The 23,533-nt window shown below is 43.5% G+C and overlaps 1 protein-coding gene across 3 annotated transcripts in view; it reads right to left on the bottom strand.

The window, feature by feature from the left end:
- Positions 1-23,533, bottom strand: part of DLG5 (discs large MAGUK scaffold protein 5) — a 104,104-nt gene that overhangs the window by 11,731 nt on the left and 68,840 nt on the right. Inside the window, exons 14-21 of one of the 3 annotated variants that reach the window (XM_069980866.1) lie at positions 22,370-22,473; positions 19,881-19,973; positions 17,495-18,409; positions 17,243-17,372; positions 16,985-17,015; positions 16,696-16,817; positions 9,093-9,167; positions 4,832-5,000 (exon numbers count right to left, since the gene is read on the bottom strand). In XM_069980866.1, the coding sequence (XP_069836967.1) occupies positions 4,832-5,000; positions 9,093-9,167; positions 16,696-16,817; positions 16,985-17,015; positions 17,243-17,372; positions 17,495-18,409; positions 19,881-19,973; positions 22,370-22,473 (1,639 nt within the window). Of the gene's footprint in view, positions 1-4,831; positions 5,001-9,092; positions 9,168-16,695; positions 16,818-16,984; positions 17,130-17,242; positions 17,373-17,494; positions 18,410-19,880; positions 19,974-22,369; positions 22,474-23,533 lie in introns of all 3 variants that reach the window. The other 2 variants (XM_069980864.1, XM_069980865.1) reach the window with 2 other exon arrangements.

Below are 23,533 nucleotides of genomic sequence, written 5' to 3' on the forward strand. Positions count from 1 at the left end.
CCATTTAGGAGGAATTTGTTACAAAAGATATATGCAAATTATTCAATTTGGAGCCCTAGGGGGTGCCGACTCGCCCGTCCACATCAACTTAAGTCATCTATGCATAAGTAGGCATGTCTCTCTCTTCACACAAGATCTCGCCCTTGCGCAGTCACAGCAACCATATAGATTTTGTCTGAGGGATCCATAGCTACTTATGCATAGATAGATATGCATATTTCTTTTGGAACAAATTTTTCTGAGCCACTGAGAAAAATAAGAAGACCAGCGCTGGAATGAGGAGTTCTTCAGCAACATCTTCAGCAACATGTACATATCTAGTGTCAAAGTTTTTATTGAGGAAGATTTAATGCATACAATAAACAGGATCAAGGCAAAATCTCCCCACGCAGGGGGGATAAAGTACATTGGATACCTCCTCCAGGTTTGGAAGAAGAAAACAAATAAACAAACAAACGGATATACAGTATTAGCATACAAGGTCGTTCAAGTGCCTGCAGGATTTAAACATGAAGGGTAATAGAGTCCCTTGGGGGGGGGGGGGGGGGGGGGGGGGAGTGGAGGGTTCAGCTCATGCATAGGTACAGAGGACTCCATTGCTAGGAAGCTAGACGGAGCATTGATAGTAGGGATGGGGTGGTTGCGTAGTCTAGCCATGGTTGCCAGACAGCTTCATTTATCAGATACAGCTGTCTGAACCTGACCAGTAGTGCTGGTACGAGATTACTTGTGGACTTTATAAACTATTCTTTTCATATGGCCAAAAATAAATACAGCTTCCTACTAGTGATACTCTCTTAATACTAAAGCAATATTGCCACTATTGGGCCTGAATTCCTTGTCAGACTCTGGGGCACAGATACATCAGCAACCTGGCAAAATGGGTTGCTGATGTATAAAACCATGGACAGTCACTTATATACAAAGCTTATACCAGCGCATCACTGCAAAGCTGTTAGTATGTAGTAATGCTCTGTTTAATATAAAGCAGCTGGGGCTATAATCCAAATAGTAAAACAAAAGTACTGTAACACTAGAGTATAATCTGAGCTGCTTTATAATAAATGGCGGACTACTACAGGCTACTTACAGCCGAGCAGTGATTGATGTTCCCCACAAGGACAGGTATATACTCTGAGGAGACGGCCAAGAAGGATAAGTGCTGGTGGACTTTCTATAAACAGCTTGAGATCCTTATTGACTACCTGTCTTAAGATTGAAAAGTGCACTTTAAACGGATTGTTAAGGATTAGAAAGATTTAACTGTTCTGCTTCAAAAACAGTGTTGCAGCAGTGAATAAGCCATTTGTTTTTGAGATAGGTGGGGTCCCAGGCATCAGACTTTTATTGAATTAACTTTTATGACCTTTTCGATAGATAACATTTTCACAGTCTTTATACTTAGACCATTCACAAGTAGGAAAGATATAATACATTTAAAACAAAACTTCTTGGTCCAAGGCTAAAACAGTGACCGATGGTCTCAAAAAGGTTCAACATACGCAGTAATTCTCTGTAACACATGTAATAATGCAATACGATTTTTAAACCAACATTTGTCAACATTTTGCCCTTTACATCCCCAAGACAAATTCGAATCACTACATGCACCAACATGCAAAAGGCTAAATAATGCTGCAATTACAGGAAACATCAGTAATGTACACCCCCACCCAATGCAGCCAGTTAGTAAATGGATAAGGACAGCAATCGGGGCATTCCAGCATGCCATAAGTGCAGGGGGTGGAGAAAGCCGGAGGAAAAGCAGCAGAGGGTCAGGACACATTAGGGAGAGTTTTAAGCCAAAGTCAAGATTCAAGAAAACGCAAAAGGCAGACCTCAAGCATCTTACTGAGGAAAACCTGGGCCTAGAATGGGCTGGAAGCCTCAGTAAAGACCTAGTACGGAAGACATATCTAGAAGATGAGAAGTGGGGAAGAAAATAATAATGGCTTGGGGTATAAAGGAGGCATCAGTGAAAAGATAGGAGGTATGGTGGGGTGGCAGAAGATGAAAGAATATCATAGGTAGATTAGGCAAAAGTTACATGCGTGGTATGGCAAGGAGAACAAAGTTGCATATAAGTTGGAATGAAAAGTGTAATAACAGACCATGTTAAATGGAGGGAAAAGAGGGAAATATAAAAAGGAACATGGATTAATAATCGCTGACACTTAAGGCAGACACCAAGACAACTATTAAAGACCACAAGACACAGCATTCGCTAGTAACAGGAGCTCTTATACACTAAACATACAAACATAAAGCATAGACCTATTCAATATGACAGATTGCACTATACAAATTAATATTTTTTTCTTTTATACACAGCTAAACTTCGCTGGAGTAAATAGCTACAAATGTATTAAAGGGAAACAGTTTAAACTATTTCCCTTTAAGAGGTACACGTCTCCTAAAGGGGTCGTCCAGGATAAATTGGTAATTTGGCATCCTGCCAGGGCCGCATACTTACCTGTCTGGTAACGTGCAGCTCCCTCCATGGTGGCGTGCAGCTCCCTCCATCAGCAGAGAACCTTTATTATGTTGACAGGTTAATTCTGGAGGGAGCGGCATATTACTGGATGTTTCCAAAACATTGACATTGGCCTGAGATTCGGCAGCTGCGGGGAAGCGGGACAGGTAAGTATACCTTACTGACATGTCCCTGGCAGCCCCAGCAGAATGCAAAGTTATTAATTTATCATGGACAACCTTTAATAAACTGTCTGTTTAAATCAGAGTAAAATCTATGCCAGTTAGAAGCTGGGGCAGATGATAGTTATAATTTACACGTTTTCTGGTGTAAATTATAGTAAATGAGACACGGACCCCTTCATGTTAAGCTTTGCGCACATAATTATATATAGTAAGCATGTGAAGTGGTAGTACAAAGTTTAGCACAAAAATGTGTTTGTGTTTTTTTTTTTTAGACATTAGATGCCATACTAACTAGCAATTTACAGGTATACATGTAAAAAACAAGAACAGAGTTTAATATACCTAGCAAACTGTGCTATATCTTTCACACAATTCGAATTTTCATTCAGTGTAGGCTACACAAATACCTTTATATATGTTATGACAACAGCAAGGAATTGCTCTAAGGGTCTACAAGTGGTTAACAGTGGCCTATTCCATGCTTATCTTGTACAATAGATGCATGCTCACCTCAACCATGTGTGCATGAACAAGCATTCAGCAGACGGCTATCTGATGGCTATGGCCAACTTTAGACAGCTTGACGATTACTACATTCTTAAACTTTACTTTTATTTGCTTAATATGGCACAAAAGGTTTCAGTTCCTGGGAACCCATTCTAAAATAGCTCTGTACATTCCGCAAGCTAATAATAGGTCATGTTCACACGCTAAGCATATCCATAGGACTCCATTAACCATATGTAGGCCAAAAGTGTCCTTCTGGCCTCCATCAGGATAGGACAAAACAGTATACTGTAAGAACAAAACAAATAAACAAACAAAAAAATATATGGAATAGAAGAGAATGTATACCATGTAGCATATATGCAGGGCTGTGGAGTCAGTAAGCCGCAGCTCTAACTCCAACACCTGAATTTTATCAGACACTGAATCAGATGCCTACATAAATGGCCAGTCAGACACAGGGGAGTTATTTATCAAACTGGTGTAAAGTAGAACTGTCTTAGCAGCTTCTGTGTAATGTCCTACATGATCCTGGGGCGACTTCTGAGTTAATAAGGCTAAGATATAAAGCAGATTCTCCTCTGTGTGTGTGTGTGTGTGTGTGTGTGTGTGTGTGTGTGTGTGTGTGTGTGATCATGACGGGAGCGGGAGCCCGGCGCGGGGCCATGAGCTGTGATACTGCACTACAGGAGTACAGGGATGAGTAAATAGATTTTTTTTTTTTTTTTTATTATTATGATCCTACCACCCGCTGTTCACCCTAGATTTTAATTTCTGCCTCTCTCTCCCACACAAATGCATCACACACACACACAGACTGCTGCAGCCATAGCACACTGAAGAAAAACACAATCTTCTCTGAGAGAGAAAACTCCACAGTGAGGACAGAGTTTGGAGATACACTAATTTATGTCTTCTTCTCCTCCTCCTCTATATTACACAGGATATCTTCATATTACACTGATGCTCATAAACAATCATCCAGCATCCAGGAAGAGAACAGCACAGATCTCCCACCACACAATAAACTCTTCTAGCTCAGAAACAAACTGCCAAATAGTAACCGCTAACTTTTCCCTGTTCACCCTTATCTATTAGGGCCAGTGCTTTATTACTGATATATGGAGAAAATTCTTCACCCTGTATAACTAAATGTCTGTGAGAAAGTGTTTTTATGGTTTTAATAAATATGGTCCTTACATTGATAGAACACAAAATAAGGAAATTAATGAGAAACATTTATAAAATTCAAATAAAAATTCAATTATAAAATTTTGAAAGATGGTTTTTTAAGCTGGTACATTTTTTTTCCGACTCCAGTTAAACTTAGCTCTGACTCCATAACCCTGTATATATGTATAGGTTTAAAAACAAATAAACAAAAAACAAAAAAACGGAAGCCTGTGGATGTCACAAGCAAAATGGAGGCTATTAAGGTGATGTGAACAGAGCTATTTTTGTAAGACTCTCTCCTATGGAGCTGCATGTGCATCCAATAAAGGGAATAGACGGAAAACAAAGTTCAGATAAAGACATTGCTTTGCTTCCCAGAAATAAAATGGTTACATTCTACAATGCTACAGGGTTCAAAGCTGAACTGACTTTATTTAAAAAAAATAAAAATAGCACATTTAAGTTGTATTATGAAAAAATCATGAAATTTTACCTGTCTTTCCTGCGTTCCCCCATGGGCACAGTGCTGATGGAAATTCTAGGCAAGCTGGCAATAGAATGTTGTGACTGGCTACTGGCAAATGATGATGTCTCCAAGTTAAGGGGAGAATGAGGAGGACTGGCCAGGCTGGGACTGCTGCACTCTGACTGTGATAGGGAACCTATAAAGAAAAGACAATGCACCTAAATACAAAAATTATCTAAAACTATGCAATATGCCCAGACCAGCACAGAGATAAATGCTATATACCTCTATCCAACCCCCCTGAGCATTTAAAGTTTAATGGTCTAGTCAAACAGCAGATATTATGAATTTTTTTTTTTGCTACCTTTGCCTCCCTTTATAAGATTCTGACCCCCAGGATGGCAGCACTTTCAGTCACCCAGCTATGCTTGAACAGCGGTAGACCCCATTCCCATTTAGGTTATACATTTTGGGTTGCTAGGGGCTCTTGTGCACAAGACTAGCTCCATTACAGGTCTATAAAACATTTTAACTCTTGATTGTCAACCCATAATAAATTTGTATATGTTTTCTGCTTTAGGATGTACATGATGTTCCCTTTTCCCATCAAACTGATACAGTACTGAAGTAGTAATTATGAGGACATGGAACAACTAGTCACTATATGACTACTGCATTTAATGTGGTGATTGAGGTTTTAGAAATATTCTTAAAGTGTAACCGTCATTTATAATATTTTTGTAGAAGTCATTAATACATACTCTGTAATAGGTTTTATTAGGCAAAAAAGCCTCTTTCTTTACTCAAAAAAGCTGTTCTGCAGCCTCCCCCTCACTTCATATCTAATTATTAGGCAAAGTCAACTACATTACAGAGGAGCAAATTAAAGACAAGTTTACAGAGTCCATTATAACCTATTAAGGGGGGAGGGGCTAAGGAGGATGAGTGAGCAAGAGGAGAGAACCAGCACTGCAGTTTGGAGACAGTCTGGGCAGATAAAACGCTGGATTCACATGCCAGACTGCTCAATGCTGCTCTGGGAACTTGGTGAGATAAGGAACCAGGATGATGTGCTGTGCTGTGCAGGGCTGCCTTCTCTCCTCTCCTTGCTCATTCATATGCCTCAACCCCTCACCCCTCTATAGACCTTAAGGGACACAGAAAAACTGCTTCTTCTGAAGTGCTTGTGTGGAAGGGGGGGAGCTGCAAAACAACTTTTTGAGTACAGAAGGAAACTCTTTTGCGTAATAAAACCAAATACAGGGTTTCTTAAAATCGCTTGTACTATTGATACTTATTGATTGTTGCAAAGTGACATTTAAATGACAGTTCTGCTTTAAATCAGGTGGTACCATATACTCTTTAACAGAAAAAAAAAATAATGATTGCAATTGCATTTGACACGTCAGAGGGACATGTAAAAACTTTTGATCGGTCCAGGTCTGAGTGATCAGACTTTTACGGATCGTGAGAAGTCCACACTTTCCCGCCTCTGTGTCACGTGATGAGTCAAACTCATCATGAAAATCATTGGAGCATGTAGGGTTGGGCCCCTCTATGTTGGCTTGGATCACCTCTCTGTACACTACTCCCACGGCGGCAACAAAGGTCAATGGGGTGTTCTCGCAACCATTTTCCATCAACAATGGCACGCGCCAAGGCTGCCCTCTCTCCCCATTGATCTTTGCCCTTACCCTGGAACCATTGTTGAGGAGAATTAGAGCCAATCCGAACATACAGGGCCTCACTATGGGATCACACTCTGTAAAACTAGCCACGTATGCGGATGATCTCCTTTTTTTCATTACCCCACCCCTGACCTCTTTCCCTAACTTGTTGGAGGAATTGGGGACGTTCTCCAATCTTGCTAACTTTAAGATTAACTATGAGAAGTCGGAGGCTCTCAGTGTCTCGATCCCTCCCTCTCTACAATCTTCCTTAGCGGACTCCTTCTCCCTCCACTGGTCTTCCTCGGATATTAGATATTTAGGAGTATGGATCACCAGGATCTTTCAGAATTGAATGCCTGTAACTTTCTAACTTTATATAGGACACTTCATGGTGACTTAACCAGGTGGTCTAAAGGTTCGGTAGATGTTCCATCTATAAAATGAACGTGCTGCCCAGAATCCTATATCTTCTGCAGACCCTTCCGATTAAACTTCCTAACCAATTTCTTCGCCTCATGTCCAAGGACTTGACCAAGTTTATCTGGGCAGGGAAGGCGTCCATAATCTCCTGCACTCTGCTGTTCATGCTGAAACACAGGGGTGGCATAGGGCTACCGAATGTCAGGGCTTATTATGAGGCCTCTGTGTTACAGAGAGTATTGGATTGGCACAGTCATGCCAATCTTAAGCAATGGGTCCAATTGGAACAATCTTTCACCACACTGCCTCTTACGTCTCTCCCTTGGATCCACCCTGCGCACCTGGGGAATTTATCTAGTCACCCCTCTATAGGCCCAACTTTAGCTACCTGCCAACGAGTATTCCCTAGAGCAGATTGACCCATTGCGCCATTCCCTCTCTGTTTCATTCCCTTTTTTATTCCCTTCTTGTTTCGCCCCCTGAAGATTTCCATCCTCCTTTTGTAGCTAAGTGGGAGGAGGACCTAAATATTACATTCACTGACAAACAATTAAAAAGCGTGCTCCAATTCACGCATAAATCATCTATTGCTAGTAAATTTCAGGAGGCGGGTTATACATTGTTAGCCAGATGGTATTATTTTCCCAATAGATTACATAGAATCTTCCCAGAGGTGCCCTCTGTTTGTTGGCGATGTGGAGTGGAGAAGGGCACGTTACTCCATGTTTTTTGGTTCTGCCCAGTACTACGTCCCTTCTGGGAGGGAGTCCATAATGTCATCAGTACCAAACTGCAACTTTAAATCCCAAACACTCCTGCTTTCTTTTTATTGCACCTATCAGACTTTCCCATCAAACGGTACAAAAAAATCCATACAAAAATTTTTGGTTAATGCAGCTAGAGCCTGCATACCAGCTCATTGGAAATCAAGGATCCTGCCTACAGTGGGTCGGACAAATTTGCTTCTACCTGGACGGCTTGGACTGTCTTTGAGGGGTCTCCTGACTACAAGCAGCTTTTTACCATCTGTGGACTTTAGTGTGCGGTCCTGGAGTTCTGAGCCTTAGGGCCCTATTCCACGGGCCGAGCAACGATGTAAACGAGTGCCGATCTGCTAGATCGGCGCTCGTTTACTGGGCCTACTCCACGGCCCCGATGATCGTGAAACAATGTCCTTGCCGATGTTACCGATGTCCTTGCAGCCCTTGTTTTATACATTACCTGTTCGGGCGCAGGTCTTCTTCTCCCGATCCCGCGCGGCAGCATCAGCTTCGGAGCGGAGCTGTCTGAACTGACAGACTGCTCAGCCAATCAATGGCGTCGGCCACGGTCTGTAAGTTCAGACAGCCCCGCTCCGAAGCCGATGCTGCCGCGCGGGATCGGGAGAAGAAGACCTGCGCCTGGACAGGTAATGTATGGTTCTGCAGAAATTGTCGGTCGCTGCCACGCACCGCTATTCAACCGTAGCGATGCGCTGGTGGCGAACGATGATTTTAGGTCTGAACCTAAATGAACGATCAGCCGATGACACGATCGGCTGATCGCTCTCTCTATTCCACCGAGCGAAAATCGGCCGATTATCGCTCATGTGGAATAGGGACCTTATTCTCCCCTTCCTTTCCCTGCCCCACCCCCTCCTCCACCCCCTTTTTTTCTCTTTGTTTCTCTTCTCTTCCTTCTAAAAAAAAAAAAAAAAAAGAAAAAAGACACCTGATTAGTGGCTTTTGTTATTTTTCTGCTGATGTTCGCTGGCTGTAGGCGGTTACTGTAACGATATACGTCGATGTTCAATTTATCTTTGTATATCTGCGATCTGTAATCGCTTGATTGTTTTTGTTATGGAAAATTTGATAAAGAATTAAAAAAGAAAACTCATAATTAAAATCTATCAGGCAAGCTTTTATCACTGACTGCACAGTCCTCTCCCTGCTCGTTCTGCCAATCCGTAAGAGGTTGAGCACAAACTTATCACAACCAAGGATTTCAGAGCATTTTTTTTTCAATTTATTATATTCACCATGCTGTGTGAACGTAATATTTGCCCAATGTGTGTGAATGCCCTACTACACACTTACCTACATGACGTATACAATTTTCTTTTCTTTTTTTTCTTTTTTTTAAGTCACTTTCTTATAAATTATACTATACATACAAAGCTTTAAATATACTATCACACCAAAACGATGAATGCTATATACCTCTATCCGAACCCATATGGCACCTCAAATATCTTGGTGTTAGTGGGATTTTAATGCGTTCTGTTCTTGAGGATCCTGAAAGGAAGAATAAGACCTTGTAAAGGATATAAAAAGAGGATTTTTTACTCACCGTAAAATCTCTTTCTCGTAGTCTTCATTGGGGGACACAGATACCATGGGCATAGGCTGCTGCAACTAGGAGGCGCTGACACTAAGAGAAACAAAGGAAGTGAGTCCTCCTGAGCAGGATATACCCGCCCACAGGCACTGAGCTAAACCAGTTTGTACCAGAGCAGTAGGAGAAGTCAAGAACAGGTAAAGTAGGAATAACACCAAAAACTGAGAAAACTACCATACCGAGGAAAAACCCCAAAAGAAAATGGGTGGGTGCTGTGTCCCCCAATGAAGACTCGGAGAAAGAGATTTTACGGTGAGTAAAAAATCCTCTTTTCTCGTGCGTCTTATTGGGGGACACAGATACCATGGGACGTCCAAAAGCAGTCCATGGGGTGGGAAAGATAACCGCTAGACAAGAGCGCTTGGTGAGAAGGCACAGAATAGCACCAACACAACCATCAACTAGGAAGAGAGCGAGGGATGATGCTGAATGCATCAGAGAAAACCCCTACAGGTCCGCAGCAAAGGAAAAAAAAGAGTGTCTAGTCCCTGGAGCAATGTGCTGCACGGCAGACAGAGTGGGTTGTGTCCATCCTGGAAGCCAGCAACATGATGGAACATTGAGTCCAACAGAACTAGTAGGCTAGATGTGGGGAAAAAAAGAAGACGCCCAGCCAAGTAGTCGACCACAGGCGGCAGGGACTTACTCTGAGGTAGAACAGAATAAAGGCAAATACAACCATGACGGGAGAGACTGGAAAATGTTTCATGGCACATAGAGGCCTAAGGTGTCAAATAAAGGAGAGGACTGAGCGTCTCTCATAGAAGGTGCCACATAAGATGCAGGAGAAGCTGCGTCCCTGACTATGGAGCTGGAAAGAATGACCAGGTTGGAAGCTCCATAGGCCTAGGAGTACAGTCTTCACTAAAAAGACAAAGCTTGAGCACAAGAGAAGTATGGCGATCTGGGAGAAGCCATGGCCTATGACATGAGTTTCCCCATCTGAGAAACACATGTTAGAAGAATAAAGCTGTCCAAGCATAATGCAGTCCAGGAAAAAGGAAGGAGCTGGAGGAAGGAAAACCAAGATCAAAATCTTGAGTAAGTTGTCCTGGAAGGAGTACATTAGTACCTGGTACTCCGCAGTACCCGACAGAAAAGAGGAGCAGAGGAAAGCTGGTAAGCCGAGGAAAAACAACTCCATGGGCTGTTAGAGCCTTAGAAGGGAGGTCGATCATATAAAACACTCCGCTCCAAGGAAGCCTAGAGGTACTCGAGAGCCTGAAGTCCCAGAAGAAAACTGTCGAGGGAGGTCAAGGTAAGGCTGATGGGCACGGGAGTTGTCACAGGACAATGGGCACAACAGGTAATACACAGACTAGAGTCCATATGTTGACTAGATCTAGAAACCAAAGCCCCAAAGGGTGAGCAGAGACGTTGCTTGGTAAGAGCAGAACAGCAAATCTAAGTCCTGCCAGAATGCGATAGGTTTGGAGACGATAAGAGGTAGGGCCAGACATGGGCCAGTGAACAACCCTGTTTCCAAGTAGAGGAAACCTCTAAGGGAGTAATTTCTTAAGAAATCCACATGGGAGACAAGATAAGGGAGGGGGACTGGGAGCCCCGTCTGGAGAGCATGGCCAGTCAACAATAAGACCAAGGACAAGGAAGTCAAGCAGGAGTGCTCAAAGGGGCCAGTGAGGGCCGGAAACCCACACCCGCCTGTCGGAAGAAGCAATTACGGAATAACAGTCCTCTGGAGGATACTTATTATACTAAATATTCCATCCTCGTGGAGGAGGGAAGGGCTGCTTGAAGATTTTCTGACAGAGTGGTAAAAAACCAAACCCAGGATAGTGGGGTCATGCACAACAGTGCATTACTCCAGGGAGAAGGAGTAATGGTGTATGCGGGAGCACTGCAAAACCCTGAACTGAGAACAATGCTTCATAGTCCGTATGGCCAAGCAAGGACAGCTGGAGAAGCTAGACCATGAAGAGACTATACACCTATGCTTAGGACGGTAGAGAAACAGTACAGACAGTAAACAGGAAATCCTCACCCTGTGAGACTGCAGCTGCCTAAGAGAGAGAAGACTAAATACTTGCCATGTTGGCCATAGGCAGATGCAGAAGGAGAAGTCCTAAAGTAGCACTGTGATAGACATGTAGGCAATTGATGTCCTACATACACCAGGGGTAAAAGAAACCCTTTACTGTTTTACCTGAGGAGCCAAGAGGCCTCACTTCACCCAGATCAAAGAGAAGAGGCAATGTGGCTGGTGCTGACCAAAGACAGCTAACTGAAGTGGTGCACCATGAGAAAATAAGACCAAACCTTGCAGGACCATCCGCAATATAGCAGAGGGGACGGCCTAAGCAATACAAGCCATACTACTGGGGAACAGCCAGCGAGACAAATGCCAGAACATGGTAGTTATGCCAGATGAAGGACAGAAGAACCACCCTGACAGTACCAGGATGAAATAGTGACCAGATCTGTATGCTGCCGGCCACTCAGAGGACCAGAGTATGAGAGTCCAACAGTCCGGGGGCAGGTAAAGCAGGGGGTTCTGTACCTTGTGTAGCGGGACACGTAGCAGAATGCTTAGGCTTTAGAAAGGATACAGCCGAAGAGGAATACAACAAGGTTACGCTGCCTGAGAGCAGGTAATGATACTTGTTAGTGGAAACATACAGAAGACGACATGGTGTGGTAACAAGTTACCCTATGATGATCCCCTGAAGTTACAGGCACAGATCATGGAAGTCCTACGAGGATGAAAGGTAATATACAGGGTAACACAAGCAGACTAGCTGCAAGCCGTAAGTAACAGAGGACCAGCATTCAAGAGATACAAATCCCTGGACTGGAAGCAGGTAACGTGCCTGGTCAGACCTGTAAACTAGACAAGTAAACAGAAGCCTACAGTGTGTGCTCTGGGAGCAGGGAAGAGAACAGGACTGTGTCCCAATGTAAATGAGAACTGGATACGAGAACTGCCCAGCATCACCAGGATAGTGAGTGGACCTAAAGGAAGGTGTTCCATCGTGTAACAGAATACCACAATCTGCGCACACCGAGCTACAGGTAATGTAGTTGGAGCCATATCATGCAGCAGAGGGCAGAGCTCTGAATAACCTTGTACCACCACCTGGGAGGGGGGTAACCTGTCCAGTTCTATGTCTGTGAAATCATGTAGTAAAGGAATCTATGTCATAAAGATTAGAGGCAGGTCTGAAGCACCGCCCGCTAAGGGGTGATGTGAGTGACAGGACATGTGTTGTGCTTATGACATCCTGTAGCAGAGGGGGAAGCTCAGAGTAACACCGAAACAACGACTGGCAATGGGTGATGAGTCTGGTCCCATAACCTGTCTGACAAACCATGTAGCAGACGGTTCTGTTGTGAGAGCACAGGAACACAGCATAGTAATAGGTAATGTGTCTGGTTCCATGTCCTGCTTGCGACACCATTTAGCAAAGGATTCTGCCTCGAGAACACAGTAGTCCCCTTAGGAATGGTAATGTGTCTGGTCTCATGTCCTGCTTGTGAAACCATGTAGCAGAGGGTTCTGCTCAGAGAACGTGTCTGGTTCCATGTACTTACCGTGACACTGTGTAGCAGAGGGTTCTGCTCAGAGCAGATACACTGCCTGGAAACAGGTAACGTGTCTGGTTCCGTGTACTTACCGTGACACCATGTAGCAGAGGGTTCTGCTCAGAGCACATACACCGCCCTGATAACGGGTAACGTGTCTGGTTCCATGTACTCCTTGTGACACCATGTAGCAGAGGGTTCTGCTCAAAGCACAGATACACCGCCTGGATAGCGGGTAATGTGTCTGGTTCCATGAACTTCTCGTGACACCATGTAGCAGAGGGTTCTGCTCAGAGCCAGTAAACTCCGTCTTGTAGTGAGTAACGTGTCTGGTTCCGTGTCCTACTTGTGACACCATGTAGCAGAAGGATCTCTCTGAGGGCACAGAAACACCGTATGGTGATGGGGAATGTGTCTGTGCATATGTGGTTGGCGGGGAACCAGAGTGTGTCTATATAAGTATTATTGTAATCTTTATATATATATATATATATATATATATATATATATATATATATATATATATATATATATATATATATAATCTGACACAGAGGGGTCAACCAGCACCAAAAATGCTGGATCTGCAGACCAAGGGTTGCTGGAACATTATATGGAACATTGGCTATAAAACATGATGCAAGCCATTCTCATATGTGTAATAACACACTTCCACCAGTAGGTGGCAGGAGAGGTGCATCAAGTGTCCCAAGCTGCTGGGAATAGGAGGGCAGTGTGTGTGGTAGCTCCATCAGGAGACCAGACACACACATGGCAGGGGGAGGTGGGGAAGCAGCATCCCTCAGTGCAGGCTCTGGAGAGAACCAAAAGGGGGGATGTCACGGTTCCCACTGCACCCGAAAAGGGGCGGGACCTACCGGGAGGGGGCAGGGCATCTTACAGTGAAGGCTACACAGAGAGCCACAGGTAAGATTAAGGTGGAATGCTGCGGCCTGCCCGTCTCCCGAAGGGGGCGGGGCCTACCGGGAGGGGGCGGTGCATTCCAGTGCAGGCTCCACAGTTAAGAAAAAAGGCGCAATCCTCCGGCCCATGAAGCGAACCGCGCAGCGCCCGAAAGGGGGCAGGGCATATCGGGAGGCGGCGGAGGTAGCCCTGTGTGTACTCTGGAGAGCCACAATATAGGGAAAAAAGGGTGGGATGTCGCGGCACCCGGTAAGGGGTGGGGCTTAGGGAAAAAGGGGTCTCTAGAGCCACATGAAAGGAAAAGTGCAGGAAGCTGCGCTGCACCCAGTCAGGGGAGGAACATCCCTCACAGTGCACCCCATGGCACCCAGAGAGAGACACAAATAAAAATAAAATGGTGGAGAGGGCTGGCCTGCTACTGACTGTGGGGAGACCCCGAAAATGGCGGGAGAGGAGCATCTGCCTGGGGAGGGCTGCAAGTGACTGGAGAGAGAGAGAGCTGCCTATGTGGAGTAAAATGGTGGCCTGGGAGGGAGGGCAGGGGGAATATACTCACCACATAGGAGCCCATACTCACCCTGTCGTCTTCAGCCGGTTTGTGCCGCCAGCCGCACATAGCTTTGGGGGGCTAGGCGGGAAGGGGCTGTGCGGATACAGAGTCCGCAGAAAGGCGAACAGATAGTCAGACTGATCTGGGGCCATGGTGTCACGTTGCCAGCCGGTGGCGACCGAGGGGTGACAGCCCATTTACATTTATGGTCTGTTCCCTGGTTGCATAGTGGGGGGGATCAGGGTGAGTTTTAGATTACCCACCGTGCCCAAGAATCCATAGGACCTAGAAGGAAAAAAGAAAATCTAACTAACTAAACATAAAGGAAGAAACTGGTCTGGAGAACCCAGACCTGTGTCTGCCTCCTACTGACACTAAGCTAAACTGGTTTAGCTCAGTGGCTGTGGGCGGATATATCCTGCTCAGGAGGAGTCACTTCCTTTGTTTCTCTTAGTGTGAGCGCCTCCTAGTGGCAGCAGCCTATACCCATGGTATCTGTGTCCCCTAATAAGACGCACGAGAAACCACAGTAATACCCAAAAGATTTGCATACTTTAGTAATAAACATGTGTAAAATAGCATATGAAGGTATACTGCATTAGCGCCAGTTCACAGTGAGCAAACACGGCGTAATTCCACGGCGGACCTCTCTGCCGAGCTCAGTGTCCTGTTGTAAGTGAATAAGAGGGCACACGCTCGTCCGCTCCCTCTCCTCTCAAAGTAGTCACATGTTACTTCCTTGAGCGGAGAGCGGCGTCAGCGGACGAGCGCACGCCCTCTCATTCACTTACAGCAGCACACTGAGCACGACGGGACCTTTGCTGTGCTTAGTCAGTGTGAACTAGCCCTTAAAAGGGAACTCCAGGTAGAAGTTAAAAAAATGAAACTTCTGCAGAAGCATATAGCATTATTTATCTATCCTAGTTTTGAAACGACCAAAAATCAATTTGTTCTTTTTTTTTTTTTTGTATTGTGTGGCTGTACTTCCTGGTTGAGCAGTTGTACACAGTACTACAGGTTCCAAAATGCAATGCTTTCCCTCAGCTGTTCATCACAGTCCTCCACCCTGCCCATTCCCCGCCCAAAGCTGTAGCAGAACATCTTGGCTGTGTTCACACATTGCAGTTCCATTGTGTTATTGAATTTTTTGCAGTACTTTAATATTTCATTGCGTCCCCCCCAGCACACAGTAACCACCTGTAACACCACACAGCACGCTGTATTCTCTACCTGTAACACCACACAGCACGCTGTATTCTCTACCTGTAACACCACACAGCACGCTGTATTCTCTACCTGTAACACCACACAGCATGCTGTATTCTCTACCTGCCTCCTATCTGCATTATCAACCTTATCTCAGCAAACACACACAATGAGAGACAGAGGCAAGGAATCTTTGTCTCCTACGGGGGATAGCAGAAGGAGCAGGAGACAATGTGGATTGGAACAGAGGCCAGTTTTCTTCACTTCCTGGATGTGATTCAGCTACCAGTGTGGCAGAACCATACAGATATTGTAATACATTATATAGACACATCTATATAACTTTTTATGTCCTTTTAATAGAAAACAAGTTTTCCTTATCTGGAGTTCCCCTTTAACAGAGGAGTGTGGAACACTCAACGTTCAGCTATTGGTCACAGTAGGTAGCAGCTACAAACAGCAACTCTCTTTCTGAAAGGCCAGTCATGCCCATATATTACACAGACATTCAATTGATTACAATAGACACCATTTTCCCTAGTAATAGAGCAGCACAGAAACTGAACACTTGTTGCTGGTTTCCCTGCAGATGGTAGCTCATCTCCAGGCATATCCAGAGATTAGGCCTTGCTTGCTTTATGAATTAGAAATGTATTGGTTTTTCTTACAGTGTACATATATATCACTGTGACACTATTATTAATTACTCCTCAAGTTATTATGGTTGCATAGATATCTAAAGAATGTAGATTTCTTTTTAGTATGTTTAACCTATTGCTCTCTTTGCAACATCTCTTGATTGAGGACTACATACAAATATATATGAAATCAGAATGTGATCTGGTTTTACGTAATCGCTAGTACATGCATTCATGTGTAGTGCACACTGAGCACCAGTATGGCGCAGAGAACAATAGGCCCGCCTTATTGACACTGCTAATGTCCTAAATAAGGCCCTCTTTTGGGGGGGGGGGGGAGAACAGCAACAAAAGTTATGTTCTAAATTCTTCTACTGATATCTACCCAGTGATGCCACAAGCTCAGTAGGCATTCAGGGGGGGGGGTGACAGCATCGCTGTAAAGCCTAAAGTATTCATAATAAAAATATTTATTTCTCAATCACTGCTCCAGAGATAACAAATCCTATAATTTCTTCTATTATATAAAGACATAATAAAAAGGTAAGAAAGCCAGAACATACTTACCTAATCGGGCACTGGAAGGCAGAGAGTTTGAACCATGTGGCACCCTAGGACGGGAGGTATCACAATATTCACTTGGGTGTTTGTGACTCAGGTCCAAGCTTAACCGGCCATGGTGTTGGGCACTGAGTGAAGAAAGAATACAGTTATATGAAATAATTTTTTAATTCCAGTTGAAAAAACAATGTACAGGGAGTTTGAGCAAACAAGAAGCATGCAGCATGAGATTTAAAGCTTACATTGATGTTATATGTGCTGAACAAATAATCTAACAATAAGCAAAAATGTGTACCTTTGATGCATGTGCTGAGAGCAGACCTGGCCTGTAGAGGAGGGACAATTATTAGACGGAACACGGTGACTCCAAGCTGTGTAGATTGGATTCCTTAAAACTGCGGTAACAGCAGGACAAGGAGCGAGGCTCCGAGGTACAGTACCTAATTAATATGCAATTTTAGGCTAAGCATAATAGATATAGCTACATACTAGCAGTGTAAATATCAAAGGGCTTGAACATAACGTTGTTTACTTGGTCAAGCCTTTAACTCACCTGACATACCGGATCCATACAAGGTAGAGGCAAAAATGTCACTCTGGCGGGGAGAACGGGTGGGAGAGAACCTGACCCACTCATGATTTAGTTCAGGAGACAGGCGATCGTCTGAACTAGGGGAAAACTTCTGTGAAGAGAGACAGGAAATAATCAGTAGCTATCCACTCTCACAGGTTATCGGAAGACTTGTTTTAAATGCTAAATAAATGTAATAGAGTGTACATCAACTGACAAATGATGGAAACTCACTTGTAGTGAATGGTGGGGAATAGTGACAGGTGCCAATCTGTGTTTTAAAGCCGGAGCGGACAAAGGTCTTGCCCTCTTCACTTCAGGCTCTTCTGCTCTCTGCAAGCAACTTTCTACATCTCCACTTCCTCTACAACCTGTTAAAGAACAATCTACCCCATCCTCTCTGCAGCATTTTCCAACCCCTCTGTTCAGATGGCTTTTATGGCTACTCTCTTGTGAGCTGATCGGAAGAGAAGTTGGTAAAGGGCTAGTAGGTGGAGAACCAGCAGTTACGGTGGAATCAGACGCTGAGCTAGACTGATGCCTATGTTTAAACTTAATAGAGTCACTGCGTTTAGGTGGCGTTGGAGGAGATGGGGGTCTGTCTGTTTTTGAAGAGTGAGATATTACTGATCCAGGTGGCATAAAAGTTAGTTTTGGAGGTGTCTGAGGCCTCTTAAAAGTCTCTGGATCAAAGATGGATTTTCTCTGTCTTGGTCTCTTAAAGACGGTGAACTCACTTTGCGAGTGTCCAGGGCTTACCATAACCTTTGGCCATGTGCCACTACTTCTCTTGCCAACGGTTGGCTCAACAAGAGCATCTGTAATAGTATCAGTATAGCCAAGAGGTCTGCCTTCCTCTTCTAGTAATTCATAGCCACGTCCCATAAAAGCATCTCCACCTATAGACCCCAAGCTGTGCTCAGAGTGGCTGTGGCAACTCAGCTGAAGTGCTCTCTCTGATCCGCTGCCATCTCCCATCTCTTTCTTATGATCAAGGATGTCTGTGCGAAAAATGTCAGTCTGTGTTGAACTGTTATTCTTCAGGTTCCTTTTATTCTGTGCTTGAATGTTTGGAGGGAGAATGCGACAAGAATCCTTCAGGTTTTCAAAGATGTTTTGTCCACTCCAAGATGTAGCGGGCTGGAAGACCTAGAGGAAAAATGGTAATGGTTTTTGCTTCCTGTGTAAGGTATTATAATAATCAGAGACATTGAATACTTAGATTTCCGGGTGTTGGCTGATCAGAGAAGTAAAGATTCAGATAATTTCACATTAAAGATATTAGATATCACTGTAGTATATCTAATGGAAGCGTTTATATTGTGACAAACAAGTATAACTTGTCTCTTTGTTAGGCACTCTGCAAACACTCTGCTTGGCAAAGGAGCCAAAATGACCCAGAAATACACTGAAGCTATTTGTCACACTATGCGACCGGCATACGATAGTCTGCAGTGACCCGGAATACCCGGAGTTCTGCAGAGGACTACTCTAGTTGTATCTGCCTTAGCATGTTATTATAATGAAGTATATTCATACAGCATTAGAAAACACAGAGCTCCCAATTTGCAGAGGTTCCATGGGGCAGAAACCAGTACAGGGATGATCAGTATTATCCACAGGAATTAGAAACTGTTTGATCTGTTAATTTTAAAATTCTGCATTTACAATCTCTACTCAAGGCTGTAAACTATACAGTGAATGTACTGTATAAACCTCATAGATAGCTGGAGAGTGATGTTAGGTATTGCCTGCAAAACAAATAAGTTGTGGAACAGCACCGGCTAGAATCGGTAGAATCGTAGCAGAGTGCACACCTCACCAAACGGGATCCCAACCGTCCGGATTAAGTCCAATAGCAAGCGTAGAGACAGCACTTAGGTGAAAACATGTGCCTTTTATTCACATCCTACTCCCGCAACATTTCGGCTGACACTCAGCCTTTTTCACGCTTGAAAAAGGCTGAGTGTCAGCCGAAATGTTGCGGGAGTAGGATGTGAATAAAAGACACATTTTTTCACCTAAGTGCTGTCTCTACGCTTGCTATTGCTGTTAGGTATTGCCTGGTCATCTATTCCATATTTAAAGGGGTTGTTCACCCAAACATTTTTCCTTTCAAATCAACTGGTGACAGAGATTTGTAATTTACTTCTATTAAAAATCTCAAGTCTTCCAGTACTTATCAGCTGCTGTATGCCCTGCAAAAAGTTGTGTATTCTTTTCAGAGCACTACTCTCCTCTAAACAGTTCCTGTCATTGACAGAGATGTCAGCACAGTAGAAAATCTCCATAGAAAACCTCACCTGATCTCCAAATGGGAAATAATAACCACTTCCTGCAGGACATACAGCAGCTGATAAGTAATGAAAGATTTTTTTGGGGGGTAAACTACCCCTTTAGGTTGCCTCTTACCATTGGATGCACAGAGTCAGTTACAGACAACAGCGAGTTGTCTTAAGTACGTCTCCTGTGCCAACGCTCTGTGTTAGCAATGTGCTGGAAGTCATTTAGCTGCTTATTCTAATACCAACAATGATAACCCCTTTAAATATGCCCTGCTAAGTTCACGTTAACTTTCATGCATTGGCTTATGTTTACACTATACTAAACTTTGAATTACCTTTAACAGAGAGATGCTGAGTGATTCCCGACAGCCCCTGAGTAGAGCTTCACATTCTGTAATGGATTTGTTGTCCAGAGCTATACCATTAATCTGTAACAGACAATAACATATTAGGGTTTCCAGTTGTTAAGTGCACAATATAAACTTAGAAATCAGCTTTATTACAGGGATATGACCTGGTGATCTTCAGGGCACTGTGTCCCTTTGACACATACCTTGCGTGCATGTTTAAGTCCCATTTAAGTCTATGGTCAGACCACTATTATTAGATGAAAGATCTGGAGATCTCAGGAAAGAGCACACAGCTCAGCTGGGTAAAGTCTTACAGTAGCTTCTAAGTGAAAATGTGACATGTCCCTATGTTGAAACCATACAGCCACCAACGGGCAATCTGGCTTCAGCAAATAAATTCTTCTATCATGAAAGTTTACACAATTTTCCAATATACTTTCCATAACAAATCCTCATAGTTTTTAAGATCTTTACTTGCAGCCATTCCATAAAAACAAATGAAGGCATCGGTGGCTAAAGTACAGTGTCTCAGATTTCTGTTATGCATCTGGCGATTATCACATGGACAGGGAAAATTCTATCCAGTGGAAATAAACAATGAGATGTCTATTAAATCGCTGCAAGCAGAGATCTTAGAAAAAAATAATTTTCAGTGAAAGGAATAAAAAACTAAGTTTATATTGCTAAAGATAAAACTATCATTTGGTAGATTGAATTGTGGTGTACCCAGGGTGTGATGTTTTATTGGAGGAGCGGCGGGTCACTTGCTAGGTGTTGTAGTGTGACACCACTCCTGTGGTGGATGGCAGAGATACAACAGGACCTTGGTATGTTGTCACGTGACGCCAGTGCCTGGTGGGCACACAGGTGTGATGGCACGCCTGTTTTTATTTTGAAAGGCCGGTTGTACCTTTTTCCCCTGTGGTCAGTGTCCTGCCAGGTTGCTACTGGGTCCCTTGGGGTTAAGTCATGGATGGCCAGAGTGGTGTAGTGACCCTCTCGGATAGTAGGACCCGCCACCCACAGAAAGGGGAGAATGTCCCAAGGTTGCGGTGTGTGCGCGCGCTCTGTCGGTGGTGGCGAAGAATCACAGAGTCTTTGAGTACAGTTGAGTTGGTTTACTACTTGTAAATGTGCAGCAGGTAATACAGAAGTGACAGTATAAGGTTTCTTTAGGTAAAGTCTCTGAAACACACTTGACAAAGTTCCAATAAACATATAGTCGTGTTGGTTGAGTTGTGCTGAGTAATGCAAGAAGTAAAGTAGCAGAGAGGAGGATGCTGTGAGAGTCTCAACCCATGTAGTAATGTGCTCTGCCGGGATGTTGGAGGATGAGGTAGAATACTGAGAAAAATAAGAATAAGAAGAACACCTGTGCCCGTGTATTGACCTTTGACTTCAGTCTTTACACTACCTTATGCCCACTAGACTCGGCTGAACCTTCCTAATGGGTGACACAGGCCCCAGACCTCGTTACCTTGGATGAGTGGAGTGCTGAGGGATCCCTTTCTGACACCCACACTGCAAGACAGAGTTCCTAGGCTACTGCAACTTTGCGCTGTCCGGATCAGTTCCTGGCTCTGTGGCTCTGTTACGGATACTGTCCTACACTGTGACTTCTCCTTGTCCTCGGCATGGGTTGACGTCATCTCTGGCTAGTCCTCTCTTAAGAGGAGTTTAACAGTGCATAGTGCTTTAGAGTGTTACTCGTAAAGAAACTGGTGACAGTGTGCTGTCTTGGGTCCTTCCCATGCAGGGTACTGACTAAGACTGAATTGTAGGTACAGGGACCTGGCAGAGGGCCAGGGCCCAAATAGGATAACTCTGGAGAGCTTTCTAGCTTGTGTCCTTCCTCAACAACGTCGAGAGCAAAACAACTCCTATGCTCCTTCTCCACCCATGAGACTAACTTCCTTCCCAGCGTATAAGAAGCGCTGCGAGTGGGTGAAAGAGTGGAACAGAAGAAGAAAGGAGGGAGATGATAGGAGAGAAGAAAGCAGAAATCCTATTGGTCTACAGATTCTGGTGACACAAACACAATAACCCTTTGCGATCCTTAGGGTACAAACCCACTTGACATATTTGCTGCGTGAATCAGTCTTAAAAATAGGCAGGCAAAACGCAGGTTGGCTTTATACAATTGTTCTGCGTTAAAATACGCAATTGCGTATTTTTGAAGTGTGAAGCTACATGCGTTTTTCGCACAGATTGTTAACAACTGATGCTTTGCTAACAACAAGCTTCACGCTTCAAAAATACGCAATTGCGTATTTTAACCCAGAACAATTGTATAAAGCCAACCTGCGTTTTGCCTGCTTATTTTTAAGACTGATTCACGCAGCAAATACGTAAAGTGGGTTTGTACCCTAAAGCTGTGCAGCTTCCATATAGACATACATAATACAGCAACATCTAGCATCACAATAATACAATACAAGTACAGACTTTCTCACAGATAACTGGGTTATACTTACAGCCACTACTCTGTCACCAACGGTGAGAGATCCCTCTTTGGCAGCAGGACTCCCGGGCATCACAGATGCCACCAATATTCCAGTCTCCAATGAAACTCCACTATCTATTAAGAGAAATCAGTGGGAGTTCATATTTTAGTTACAATCCACAGGTATATTACCATTGATAAGAATGAGAGATTTAATGGGTGACCAGCAATCTAAGATGACCCATAAAATGTACATTATATCCATATCAGAAGTAGCAGTACAGATTTACATAACTTATAATGGAATAATGCAGACATATTGTGCCCGGGCAGTTCATAATGCAGCATTCGATAATTACTATAGTTACAACCACACAGGCAATTACTATGCACAAAACAGGCTCGGTGTGTAGACAAAATTAGATAAGTTTGAGATTGTAATGTTAAAATAAAATAAGTAATAATTAATGAAGACTCTAAGGGTGCGTTCACACATACAGGATCAGTAGAAGATCCGCAGCAGATTTGACACTGTGTTCAGTTATTTAGTCAAATTTGCTATGGATCCTGTACGTCTGAAGCTACCCTAAAGATATAAATAGGGCTAGGTAAGGCTAGGCTCACAACAATTTATTTTTGTATCCTGATGAAAGGTCCTTTTTTCCTTTGTCTCTTTAAAAAAAAACAAAAAGAAATTGTGCATGGTCTGAAAATTGCAGACAGCCCTGGTTCAGTCCAGGTGTAGGCCCGTGCCAGTAGGTGCGAATCCTTAAATTTTTGCGACCACATGATAAATAAGGTGCAAATCCCAGATTATGTGAATGATTAGGTGAATACAGAAAACAGATTATTTAAAAAATTGCATCTAAAATCACTCTGCATATCAAACAAATGATGGGAGTAACCAACACTCATTTACTGAAAAATAACATAAAACCATTGATAAATGACACCCAATGTGTCTCCTTGCCCTAACTGCTATTAGTGTCAGCAGTCTTCAACATGAATTGCTGCTGATAGATTCACTTGATGAAGTCTTTGAAATAAAAAAAAGTGGTGCTTTATAACTTTTTTTTTTTCTTTACAACTATTTCCTTAAAGGAGTACTTCAGAAGGAAAAAAAATACTTACATTCCAAAATCTCAAGTCTTCCAACACTTATCAGCTGCTGTATGTCCTGTAGTAATTGGTGTCT

This window comes from Dendropsophus ebraccatus, chromosome 8 (genome assembly GCF_027789765.1).
Source record: "Dendropsophus ebraccatus isolate aDenEbr1 chromosome 8, aDenEbr1.pat, whole genome shotgun sequence".
Lineage (NCBI taxonomy): Eukaryota > Metazoa > Chordata > Amphibia > Anura > Hylidae > Dendropsophus > Dendropsophus ebraccatus.